At 52.3% G+C, this 12,228-nt stretch overlaps 1 protein-coding gene across 3 annotated transcripts in view; it reads left to right on the plus strand.

Annotated features, from left to right (window-relative positions):
- Positions 1 to 12,228, plus strand: part of ECE1 (endothelin converting enzyme 1) — a 63,495-nt gene that overhangs the window by 17,731 nt on the left and 33,536 nt on the right. For all 3 annotated transcript variants that reach the window (XM_021709375.1, XM_008051578.2, XM_021709374.1), the window contains one exon: positions 11,459 to 11,580. In XM_021709375.1, the coding sequence (XP_021565050.1) occupies positions 11,459 to 11,580 (122 nt within the window). The remainder of the gene's footprint in view (positions 1 to 11,458; positions 11,581 to 12,228) is intronic.

Below are 12,228 nucleotides of genomic sequence, written 5' to 3' on the forward strand. Positions count from 1 at the left end.
CCAAAAAAAAAAAAAAAAACCCTCAAGATAGTCAAAAGTAGGTGAAGCAGCAAATGCCTAAGACAAATTTTCTCAAAGGGACAGAAATCTTCTTATGAGATGGGAAATTATTCTAATTTGATAATTATGAATTTAAGGCAAGTGTGTCTTTGAGAGGAAAGTTAAAGTTAAGCAAACCAGGCTAAGAAACCTTTCCTTTCTTTCCCACCCCATCCCCAGGGGGCACAACTGCTGCTGGGGAAAGCACACCAGCCATTTCTCCACATCCCCCAGCAGCTCCAGGGCAGGACCCCTCGGCAGCAACAACCTCTGGCCTGTCTCCCTGAGGATCAGAGCAGGGTGGTGTACATGGAGGTGGAGTGGAAGGAACTCTATTGAGGAACAGCAAAGCCAGCCTCAGACGTCCCCCTGCCTGACTTATGCTGCCAAAACTTCCTTTGAAATGGATTCGGCCTTTTATTTCAGAGCTACAGGTTTACGAGGCAGATACGTCTATGGCTGCAATGCTGGAACTAAGGGATGTCCCGACCCCACTGCTTAAAGATACAGCTGGAACTTGGCAGGGACCATCCACCAAGTAGAGGGATAGTTCAGGTAGTGTAGCAAGATGGGCTAGCTCTTTTGCTTCAGTCACCAGGACTTGAGTTCAAAGTCCTTGAGTGCTTCTGACACTGTGAGACATCAGGTCAATTATATAACCTCTCTGGTGTGTCTTCCCATCAATGCAGTGAGAACCATGCCTCTTCTGAGCTATGAAAATTAAGTGGAAAATTCATGTCAACTGCTTTGCCTACGCCCGGCACGCTGTGATGACTGCTGTCACTGTTATTACTTACCTTTGACCTTTGCGTGGTATCTGACAGGTTGCAGAGCTCTTTTATGGATGCCATACCATTTGGTCCTGTAGGGTGGATGCTGGGAAGGTATCTTTCACCCCCACTGATAGATGAGGAAACAGGTCCAGAGAGGTCCTCAAGACCTCTGAGGCTAGTGGGTGGCAGAGCTGGGACTTGCCTGATTCCTGGTCTCAGTTGCTGTTCTTCTGTCCCACAACACCTCCTTCAGATACAAGGGCAGACCCAGCTCCCTTCCCACCTTGTTGGAAGGAGCCTGCAGGGAGCACAGAGCATGGAGGGCCTGAAGGAAAGGGAGAGATGCTGGTGTCTGTGGGGTGTCCTGTGTACTGTGTGCTGTACCAGGCTCTTTGTTTTTTTCTGTGTTGGAGTCTTACTCTGTGGCCCAGGCTGGAGTGTAGTGGCATGTTCATGGCCACCACAGCCTTGACCTGCTGGACTCAGGTGATCCTTCCGCCTCAGCCTTACAAGTAGCTAGAACTACAGGTATGCGCCGCCATGCCCGGCTAATTTTTTTTTCTGATTTATTATGGAGATAAGATCTCACCAAGTTGTCCGGGCTGGTCTCAAACTCATGGACTCAGGCAATCCTCTCACCTTGGCCTCCCAAAGTGCTGGAATTATAGGTGTGAGCCACTGTGCCCGGCCATGCCAGGCTCTTTATTGCCACTGCCTCCTTAATCCTCACAACCACCATGGGATTTAGGAATTGTGTTCCCATTTTATAGATGAGGAAACTGAGACTCAAAGAAGTTAAGTGACTTTGCCAAGGACACACCGCCAGTCCTACATGGAGAAAGGCTCACACTTTAGGGAGCAGTTAGCACTGAGAGGGGTCCACGAAGAATGGCAGACTAGCCCTCCAACATCCCAGTGAGGCCCAAAACTGGCCCTTGTATGTCGTGCCCTTGAGTCCAGATCCCGCTGGTTCTGGGACTGGTTTTCAACAGCAGGACCTTGAGTCTAGGCCAAGATTGAGTCCATCTCCCCCGCCCCACCCCCAAGACGGCAAGGCTCATGAGGAATGACCTTCAGTTCCAGGCTCTGGCCTTACATCCACCCTGTCCCTGAAGGTCAAGTTGTGGGTGGGGAGCTGTACTGAACTGGGCACAGAACCAGTGTCCAAGTCCCTGACCCTGGGGCCAGTGTCTGGTGGTCTCAGGAGGCTGGACTGCGTGAGTTTTGAAGTCAAGCAGTTCTAACATTCTGGCTCAGCTGCTTGTCGCCCGTGTGGCCTGGACAAGTGACCTGGCTTCTCTCCCACTTAGCGTCACTGTCTGTAGAGTGGGGGTGCCAATGCCACCTAACACTTAAGGTTACCATGAGTAATGACTTGTGTGGGACTGTTCAGAGTGCTTAGCATGGGCCCTGGCACCTAGGAAGTGCTCAGCAAAGCACAGCTGCCCTTCTTGGTAGTGTCAGGTGAGTCCTGACCCAGACTTCTTGCAAATAAGCTGTGTGACTGCAGAGGCCACCCAGCTTCTCAGGACCTTGGCTTGTCACCTCCAAAGTGTGAACTAATTCAGTCTGTTAGTGGGGATGCTCTAAGGATTAATTGGGTGATCAAAGGAAAGAGTCATTATTGCTTGTCTTATTTCTTAGAGAAGCACTGGTGTGGGCCCAGTCATCAGGAAGGAGATATAGAGAATAACTATGACGTGCTAAGTATTTGCCTTCTATTATTTCATTTAACTCTCATGGTAAACCCTTGGAGTGGGATGTATGTGCCCGTTTTACAGATGAGACTCACAAATACAAAGGAAATGTGTTCCCTAGGAAGTGGCAGAGCTGAGATTCAAACCCAGTGCTGTGGGGTCTTGAAGCCTGCGTTCTTTTTCCAATGACTCAGATTCTCCATGGAGAGGCCCCAGGACGGTGCTGCTCAGGAGGAGAGTGGCTGAAAAGTGAGGTTCACCAGCTTCCTTTTCCAAGGACCACTCAGCTGAGCTCTCCAGGCCAGGCAAGCCAAGCCCCAGCCCAGGCCTAATGAACATAGCAGCTGGGGTCAACCCATGTCATACTGACCAGAGCTTCCCCAGCAGGCATACCCTGGAGTCCCCTCTTCCCAGGCTGACTCCTAGGTATTAATCTAGAGATGGCCCCTCACCTGTGGGCCTTAATACCTGGGGCTTTGATACCTGGAAACCCCTGAAGAGGCAGGCAACAGGTGAGTGGGTGACAGAAACTGCAGGAGCATGGGTCAGTGCATTCTGGGCTTAAAGCCAGACTGGTTTCAGCTCCCCAAGACGAAAGGGTCAACCAGCAGGCCTCAGAAGGGAGCTAAAGGAACCATAGAATGGCCACTGGAACAAGCAGGTGCTTGCCCAGGCCACTCCAACCTAGCCAGGGCCTGGATGTCCCTCTCGGCAGAGAGAGAGAAGGGTCGTTCGAGTGCCAATGAGGATTGCATCAGTTGGCTTGGCAGGACAGCTGTTGCTGTCCACTTGCGTGTGACCTAGGACGAGCCACACAGTTCTCTGACGGGTGAATTCACCCTAGCTCCCTCAGGAAATCCAGGCAGATCTGTAGCAGGGGGGTTGCACTAGGCCGGGTGCCACCATGGCATGTCCTTGCTGCCCACTGGTTGGGGGCAGAAACCTCAGCTGCAGGAGACACAGACATCTCCCACCACATTTGGCCACACCCTAAGTGGCTAGTGTGGGCTGTCCTCGTCATAGGCTTTGGGGAAACGAGTGTGTGGTCTCACTTTATCAGGGGAAGGAAACAGCCAAACCCATCAACCCTCAGACTTGGCCTTGCCTCAGGCTCTCCAGCTGTGTTAGCACAGCTTATTCCACCAGCTAGAGCGCCTGCACCACCCCCTCCAGACCCTTCCAGACTTTTCTCAAACCTGCTGCCTCCTTTATGTCTTCTGTGGCTATCAGGGGCCTCTCAGAGGCTGAGCCACCATTACACTGTGTGTGCCTGTTGTGCCAACTTTACGATATATATTTTATACTGTAAGATGAATGCAGCAAAAAATTAATGCATGCTTTTGTAACAATTCCAGCAACACAGATTTCATAAAGGAAAACTTAGCAGTCTGCCTTGCATCCCAACACCAGCCTCCCTGAGAAATACACACAAAATTTTCCAGCAGTACTAAGTGTGTCCATGTCAGTGATTTGGCAGATAATCATGTCACCCTGTGACAGCTCTTGTATTTTTATTTTGATATATTTTTCCAGTATTTACTGTCTAACTTAGTCTTGTCTTCCTGTGCATGTTGGAAGGAGGTCGTGTGTGGACAGGATCTAGATCATAAATGCTTTAATGTCTGCAGTGTAGTAGACAATGCTTTCATGTTTGGGGAGTGACTAAATGAATTGATTGATTGTCTTCCTCTGTTTGTGCTGCTATAACAAAATACTACAGACTAATGTGTAAACAATGAGAAATGTATTTCGCACTGTTTTGTAGGCTGGGAAGTACAAGGTCAAGGTGCCAGTAGGTTCGGTGTCCGGTGAGGGCTGCTCTCTGCTTCCAAGATGGTGCCTTGGTTCTGCGTGTTCTATCTAGAGGGGATGAACACTGTGTCCTCACGTGTCAGAGGGGATGAAAGGGGTGAACTTGCCCCCTCCAGCCCTTTTATAAGGCACTAATTCATTCATGAGGGCAGAGTTCTCATGGCCTAATCACTAATCACTTCCTAAGCGCCCCACCTTGTAATACTGTTGCATTGGGGATTCAGTTTCAGCATGAGTTCTGGGGAGGGCACAAACATTCAAGCCACGGCATTGATCCACTGAGGCAGGGAAGGGAGGGGGCGTCCAGGAATGCCCGGGGTAACCGAACCGCTTCAGGCCCCTGGTTTTCCAAGCCGACCTGCAGGAAAGCAAAAAAAGCAAAGACTCCAACCCTGGCTCAGCCACTTGCTCGACCTTGGACAGGTTATCCAACCTCTGTGATAACAACTACTTGTGGAAGCTGTTATGACCAGATGTACACACAGACACGCCCACACCCAGAGGAGGTGGTGTCTTGGGTAGACTTAAGAATGCTGGGTTCAAATTCCAGGGAGCAGCTTTGCAGACCAGCTCCTTTCCTCCCTGGGTCTCTCTTTCCTCCCTCTGAGATGGGACAATCAGGGTGAGGTTGCGATCACAGCATAGGGCCTGGCCTGCGTTAGACACCTGTGAGTGGCAATGGGATTGTCTTTACTTTTGTTCTGCAGAACAAGGCGCCTCTGCTATCAGCACCCCCAGTCCCCTAACAGGATGGGGCTTCTGAGGCCTGGGACTGTCTGAACCAAGTCTGCTTTTATCTAAAACAAACACTGGTCCTGCCCTGACTCCACAGTTGGGGCCCCCCATGATCCTGGCCAGATGGTCCCGCTGCAGCAAGGGAGACCACAGAATTCCCAAACGCCCCATCCCCGCAGCCCGCCACGGTCACAGCCCTGCCTGCCTGCCTGGGCGTTTGCTTCCTCCCTGAGGAGTGAGATGGGAGACAGCGTTCCAACAAAAACTCCCAGAGGAAGAAGCGGGCCGATTAAATAGTGTGCTGTCTTTCCTCTCTGGGATTTTGGGAAGTGATGAGGAAGTTTCTGGAACCCAGGCAGTTTGGATTCCTGTTGTCTAGCCATGGGCTGTGAAATGATTTTCATATCATTGAGGCCCTGGGAGTGCCACCATTTTCAAAATGTGTCCCCAGCTCAGTCCCGGAGCCACCCTGCTGGCTGTTGGCTTCTTCTTTGCCTCCACAAAATCTTCTGGGAGGTAAACACAAGCAGGGGTGTCTCAAAGGAAGCCAGGCATTTCCCAGCCAGTAAAAGGGCTGTGTCTGATTTTACTTGGAAACCCAGCCTCCTTCAGGCTAGGGTGACGTCTTTCTCCGTCACTCGTTGGTTTATTCACTCACCAGTTCTACATTGTACACTTACTGCGTGCCTGGCATGGCTGGGTGATGGATTGTGTGAGGAATAAGACCGCTTCTTCTTGTGGAACATTCCAGTAGGGAGCATGGTCAATAAACAAATAAATGAGTAATAAGTGATTGGATTGTAAAGAATAAGGGCTCTGAAAAAAATCAAGCAGGATGTACCACGGCCGTCAGGAAGGGATGGGCTTTCTGAGGAGGGACATCTGAAAGGACCCTTGAATTAAGGAGAGAACAGACTGTCTACCTGTTGGGGTAGAGTGTGCCAGGCAGGAGGAGCCACCGGTGCTGTGGCCTGGAGTCAGAGCTGGAGACAGACAGAAAGGCATGGGGCATGGGGCAGGTTCTCAACCTGTGATTGTCCTCACCCTCCATGAATTTTAATGCCATGGGTACTTATGTCTGTTGATGTACTTTATGCATAAAAGGGTGAGGTGTACTTACTCTGTGTAAAAAGGGTAAGGTGTTTTGCCCCCTTGAACAAATTCTTGGGGACAGTATTGCCCCTGTTGAGAGTACATGATATACGGGGTGGGGCAGGGAGGACACAAAAAAACCTGGAACTTGTTTATTAAAAATTCTGTATTTATTCTTACATGTTTAAACTTAAGTCACCTTCAAAATACTCTTTGTTTGATGCAAGACACCTATCAAGGTGCTTTTTCCACTGCTCGGTTTTTGAACTCATCAGGTTTGATGCCTTTTTAGTGCTTCTGTCGTTTTTTGTTTCGCCTCTTCCACATCCGGGAAAACGTTTCCCTTTGAAGACTTTTTCATCCGGCAAATAAAAAAAAGTCACTCAGGGTAAGATCAAATGAATAGGAAGAGTGGGACCTGGGGGGGGGGTCATGCTGTTTTGGGTCAAAAACTGTTGAACATTCAGCAGAGAGTGGGCAGGTGTACTCGTAAATAACCCATCATTAAATGGTCAAACACGTTGAAAGAATCTACACACGCACACACAAAAATTCACTGAAGCAAATACAGCCTCTGACAGCCAGCTGGTATAGGGGTGCCGATGCCTCCTAGAACACTTACCTAGCAGGGGAAGCCTGTACTGCAAGGGGCTACCAGCCAAAAGATAATTCCAGTTTTGTTGTTGTTGTTGTCTCTCAGAGGGCCCTATGGACAATTTTGCTATGGGCAATAATCCAGTGCCTATTTGGACTAAAAGCAGTTTAAGACAACGGCTCTGCAGAGTCTACGAAATTCCCTGGCCAGGGCTTCCCTTGGATGCCTAATAGCGATCTCTGACTTTAAATGCCTGTAGCAAGGCTTTATTATCCTACTTCCTATACCAGCCCCTCAGCCCCAGGCTTCCCCATCCAGGGTAGCAGTAGTTCCTTGCTCAGGTCGAGGAAGCTTGGTACTGCTCTCACCTCCCCTGTCATTCACGTTCCCAACGTGTCTGGTGCCCTGGCTGCCCCTTGCCTCCCCCTCCACTCACCTGGTCTGTTGCAGCAGCCTCCCACCTGGTGTCTGGCTTTAGCTCCTGTCCCCTGGACCTGCAAGGTAGTAGGTGTCCCGAGTGAAGAAGAAAAAGAGAAGGTGGGAGGATATGCTGTGAGTTGTCCCTAGGGGCTCCTGGAACCAGAGGGAGGAAGAGGAACTTTGTCCTCCTTGAGGGCTCCTGCCCTGGCCAGCATCAGTGGCAGGATACAATTGAGACACGTTGGGGGCGTGAATGCCAGCCCTAATGGGGCCCATTCTCCTGTCCCATCCTGCTCACCTGTCTCGTTTCCTCCCCAGGCACATCTCCTGGGGGCACCTGGCCTCATCACTCTCTTATCCTCCAATATGGTGTTCTTCCTCATCAAAACAGGCCAGGTGTAGTGGCTCACACCTATAATCTCAGCTCTTGGGGAGGCCAAGGCAGGAGGATTGCTTGAGCCCAAGAATTTGAGACCAGCCTGAGCAACATGGCAAGGCCTTGTCTCTACAGAAAATAAAATTTAGCCAGCCATAGTGACTCATGCTTGTCCCAGCTACTCGGGAGACTGAGGCAGCAGGATTGCTGTGATTAGCAACAGAGCGAGATTCCGACTCAGAAAACACGAGGAGGGGCAGGGGAACACTGGGCCCTGTTCTTTCAGCTCAGGGTGCTGAGGGCCTCCTATGGGTGAGGCAGCCCAGGCACCGCCCCCACTTCCACCTCGTAGTGAGCTTATCCTTCTGCCTGAAGCTCAAACAAGCCCTCCTCAGGGAGGCTCCCTGGCCTTCTCCAGGCCTCATGGCCTCCCTTCTCACAGCCTTCACTCCAGTATGTAATCAGGTGCTCCTGTGAGTGTTTCGTTGCTGTCCGCCTCACCCACCAGGCTGCAAGCCTCATGCGGACAGGTCCCCACAGTCGGACAGGCCCCAGCTGCCAAGCAAGAGGAACTCCACAGACTGGTGGGAAACAAGTGAGCCTGGCTCCAAGGTTGCTGGAGCCCGCAGGAAGGAAGTTTGAACTTGGTTTGAACTTGGTCAGGGCAGCCTCTCAGTGAAGGAGAGGGGGAGGCTGTGACTGAAGGAGGATAATTCAGAAAAGTGTCAAGAAAGCGGGGCCAGGGGGCCTTGGAACATGCTGTAATTAACCCAGCCAGGCTGTTCCTGTTCCTGGGAGCCTTTCTTGGGGCCTCTTATCTTGGTGGCCTTGGGCCTCTGGGGGAGGGAGACGCCAGGCCTGTTCCCGGACCCGAGCACACAGAGCGCCTCCCCAGACGCTGGCCCTGGCATTTCAGGGTCATGACCAGAGCCAGATGTGGGTGGCAAGATGCTGCCTCCTGGGCAGTGAGGACTCTCCTGCCTTCCCTTCCAGGAGCCTAGCCACTGGGGGTGTTGCCATGGAAACAAGACCCCTGGGAGGGGTGGGAGCTCCCCCTCTGCTTTCCCAGAGGCTGAGGAGCAGGGAGCAGCCTGTCCGTTTTCCGGTCTTCCTCTGGGAAGCCTCTTCTTGCTCCCATGGGGTCTGCGAGACACACAGGTGTTTCCAGCACTTGGCGTGGTAGCCTGTGGTCTCCAGGGCTGTGCATACCTTCCATCGTCCCTCGTTCAGGCTCCTGACCCCGTCTCTCACTCCAGGGGTCCTCTTGTGTCTGTGTCTCCCTTCAAACTAGCTTGAGGCTGGTCCCATCCCCCATTCAAGGCTGTCACCCTGACTTCAGCAATACCAGGGTCTCTGAACAGAACAAACCATGGTGCTATTCATGGGGAGAATGGGAGGCAGGGAGCTCTCTGGGGTGATGGCTGGGAAGGCTGATGAAAGACTGGGTGGGAGCCGGGCTCGGTGGCTCAGCCTGTAATCCCGCGCCTTTGGGAGGCTGAGGTGAGTGGATTGCCTGAGCCCGCGGGTTCGAGACCCGCCTGGGCAGCGAGACCTCATCTCTACAATAAATCAAAAAATCAGTCGGGCGTGGTAGCGCGTGCCTGTAATTCCGGCTACTCGGAAGGCTGAGGCGGAAGGATCGCCGGAGCCCAGCAGGTTGAGGCTGCGGTGGCCGAGAGCGGCCACTGCACTCCAGTCTGGGTGACAGAGTGAAACTCCAACTCAAAAAAAAAAAAGAAAGAAAGACTGGGTGGGAAGTAACTCGTGCCCTTTGTGCTTTACTCTGGTCAGTGTGCCCTTTTATGCATCTTTGCATGTCCCCACACTGTCCTGCTACGCCAGCCCAGTGTGCCCTCCCCTCATTTCTACCTGGTAAGCAGCTTTTCTTATTTGAGAACAGACACAAGTGAACACCTTCTGGAGACCTCCTTCTTTTCCCCACCCCCCCAAGGGGGTCACTTCTCTGTGCCTCGTAGTCATTTGCATTGCTCAGAGCACTTTTGTGTTTTGTAGTCATTGCTTTGTAGGTCCGTGTCCCCCAGGAGACCATGAGCTCCTTGGGAGCAGGAAGCAAGTCTTATTGATGTCCATAAAACTTAGTGCCCAGCCTGTTCCTGGCACCCAATAGGTGCTCAGGGTGTTGAGGGCCTTTCGGAGTGAACATCTTAGGGACAACTTCGCAGGAACGATGGCCTCCGAGAAGCCTTGAAGGTTGAGTGGGGTTTTAACAGGATCCCATGCAGGAGCTTTGCAGAGACTAGGATGTTTTCTGGGTCCCGGGGTCCCGGGGTCCCGGGGCTCACACAATTCCTGGCAGAATAAACACCTAATATCTGTTCTGCGGGTGGGTAAGTTCTGCCAGAAACATCTTCATGGAGGAGGTGGGGTTTGGGAGGTCTTTGAAGGAAGCAAAGGAAGGGATGTCCAGGTCAGAAATGAGTATGAAATGAGGGAAAGCGGGCTGGACGTGGTGGCTCAACCTGTAATCCCGGCATTTTGGGAGGCCAAGGTGAGAGGATTGTCTGAGCCCAGGGGTTCGAGACCAGCCTGGGCAACTTGGTGAGACCTCATCTCTACAATATATCGAGGCTAGGCTTGGTGGCTCAGCCTGTAATCCCAGCACTTTGGGAGGCCAAGGCGAGTGGATTGCCTGAGTCCACAGGTTCGAGATCCACCCGGGCAACTTGGTGAGACTTTGTCTCTACAATAAATCAAAAATTAGCCAGGCATGGTAGTGCGCGCCTATAGTTCCGGCGACTTGGAAGGCTGAGGTGGAAGGATCGCCAGAGCCCAGCAGGTCATGGCTGCAGTGGCTGTGAGCATGCCACTGCACTCCAGTCTGGGTGACAGAGTGAGACTTCAACTCAAAAAAGAAAAAGAAAAAAAACACAATATATCGAAAAAATTAGCTGGGCATGGTAGTGCGTGCCTATACTTGGAAGGCTGAGGTGGAAGGATTGCCTGAGCCCAGCAGGTCAACGCTAAGGGGGCTGTGAGCATGCTACTGCACTCCAGCCTGGGTGACAGAGTGAGATTCTGACTACAAAAGAAAAAAAAGAAATGAGAGCAGTGAGAAGGTCCCGAGGGAGGGAGCCAAGTGGGACAGACGGCATCGAGGGTGTCAGGGCACCTGGTGTGGTCTGGAGCAGGGCTCTGAGAGGACCACATGGACACAGGAACCCTGGCATATAGTAGGTCCCCTGTGATCCTGAACAACAGAAAGTAACCACCTCTGCCGGGTGTAGACGGGAGCCTTCCACGCTTATACACCCTCGGGAGCATGGCCTTTAGCAGGTGGCATCCAGATTAGAGCACGGGGGTGAGGGAACAGGGAGGAATCTCCCGGGTTTCCAGGGCAAGGCCTGAGAAACCACAACAGGAGGGAGGTACAGCTTTCAGGTCTTGGCAAGGGTGGTGGAAAATGGCCCTTAGAGGAGACCGTGAGCCTGGTGGATGCGCCAGCCCCCGCGAGGAGGAAGCGGAAAGTAACTTCATAATGAATGAAGCCTTTCAAGGCTCCGAACAACTCTAGTCTTTATCACACGAATGGTCATATGGGACCTGAAAACCAAGACAAGCCTCTGTCCCATGCACCAGGCAGGGGTGTGTGTGCCACGTGTTGGCCGCAGGGGAAGCAGACTGTCCTGTGGGTGGGCCCGTGCTGCCAACCTGGGGACACGTCTGTGAACCCGATCGGCAGAGGGGGAGAAACATGGCAGGCTCTTCTTATTCGCAGTCAGGCTCTGCCCAGGGGCACCTGTGTCCCCACTGCGACCAAGGTCCTCACCGTAGCCTGAAGCCAGATGGCAGAGCTCTTTTATACAGCAGAGAGCGCCAAGAATCCAAGAAGGAAGACTCGCCAGGGCTGCCCAGTGGGCAAATGGGGGCACATGGCAAATTCTGCCGTCTGTCATTCCAGAAAATGCCACAGCCAGCGCGAGCGAGGCAGAGAGGAAGGCACAGGTATACTACCGCGCATGTATGAACGAGACCAGGATTGAGGAGCTCAGGGCCAAGCCTCTGATGGAGCTTATCGAGAAGGTGAGTCCCTGGGGCCAACTTTCCCGGCCTCCTGCCCGTGTGCCCCTCTGGCTTCTGTCCCAGCTCTCATGTGCCACCAGGGACCCAGCCACCTCACACCTCCAGCCACCATGCCCTGCTGGACAGTAGCGTCTGTGTATCGGTGGTATGTGTATGTGTGTTTGTGTACGTGTGTGTGATGTGTCTCTGTGTGGGTGGTGATGTCTGCATGTGTTTGTGTGAGAGTGTGTGTCAGCATCTGCTGTGGATGTCTGTCATCTGTCTCTGTGCATCTGTGTGTGGGACAGGGGGCATATTTACAGGGAAAATGTTCCTCTACATTGCTGCCTCTTTTTTCTCAGAGGGTATGTTTGCATGTGTGGAGGGGTGTGTGCATGTTCCAGAAAGACCAATAGAGAGTCTTGGACCAGAAACAGGGCCTCCCTGTGAGGAGAGCACTACTTACCCAGGCCACCCAACACACACACACACACACACACATACTCTCAAGCCAGGGGAGAAGACTTTCTTCCTGGGCACCTCCCAGTAGGTCTTTGTGTGTATGTATGTGTGTATTTTTATATTTTTTCTCTTTCTTTCTTTCTTTTATTGAGTTGGAGACTCACTCTGTCACCCAGACTGGAGTGCAGTGGCCGCTCCCGGCCACTG

The sequence above is a fragment of the Carlito syrichta genome, unplaced genomic scaffold (assembly GCF_000164805.1).
Source record: "Carlito syrichta isolate Samal-C Ts95f unplaced genomic scaffold, Tarsius_syrichta-2.0.1 Scaffold200587, whole genome shotgun sequence".
Taxonomy (NCBI): Eukaryota; Metazoa; Chordata; class Mammalia; order Primates; family Tarsiidae; genus Carlito; species Carlito syrichta.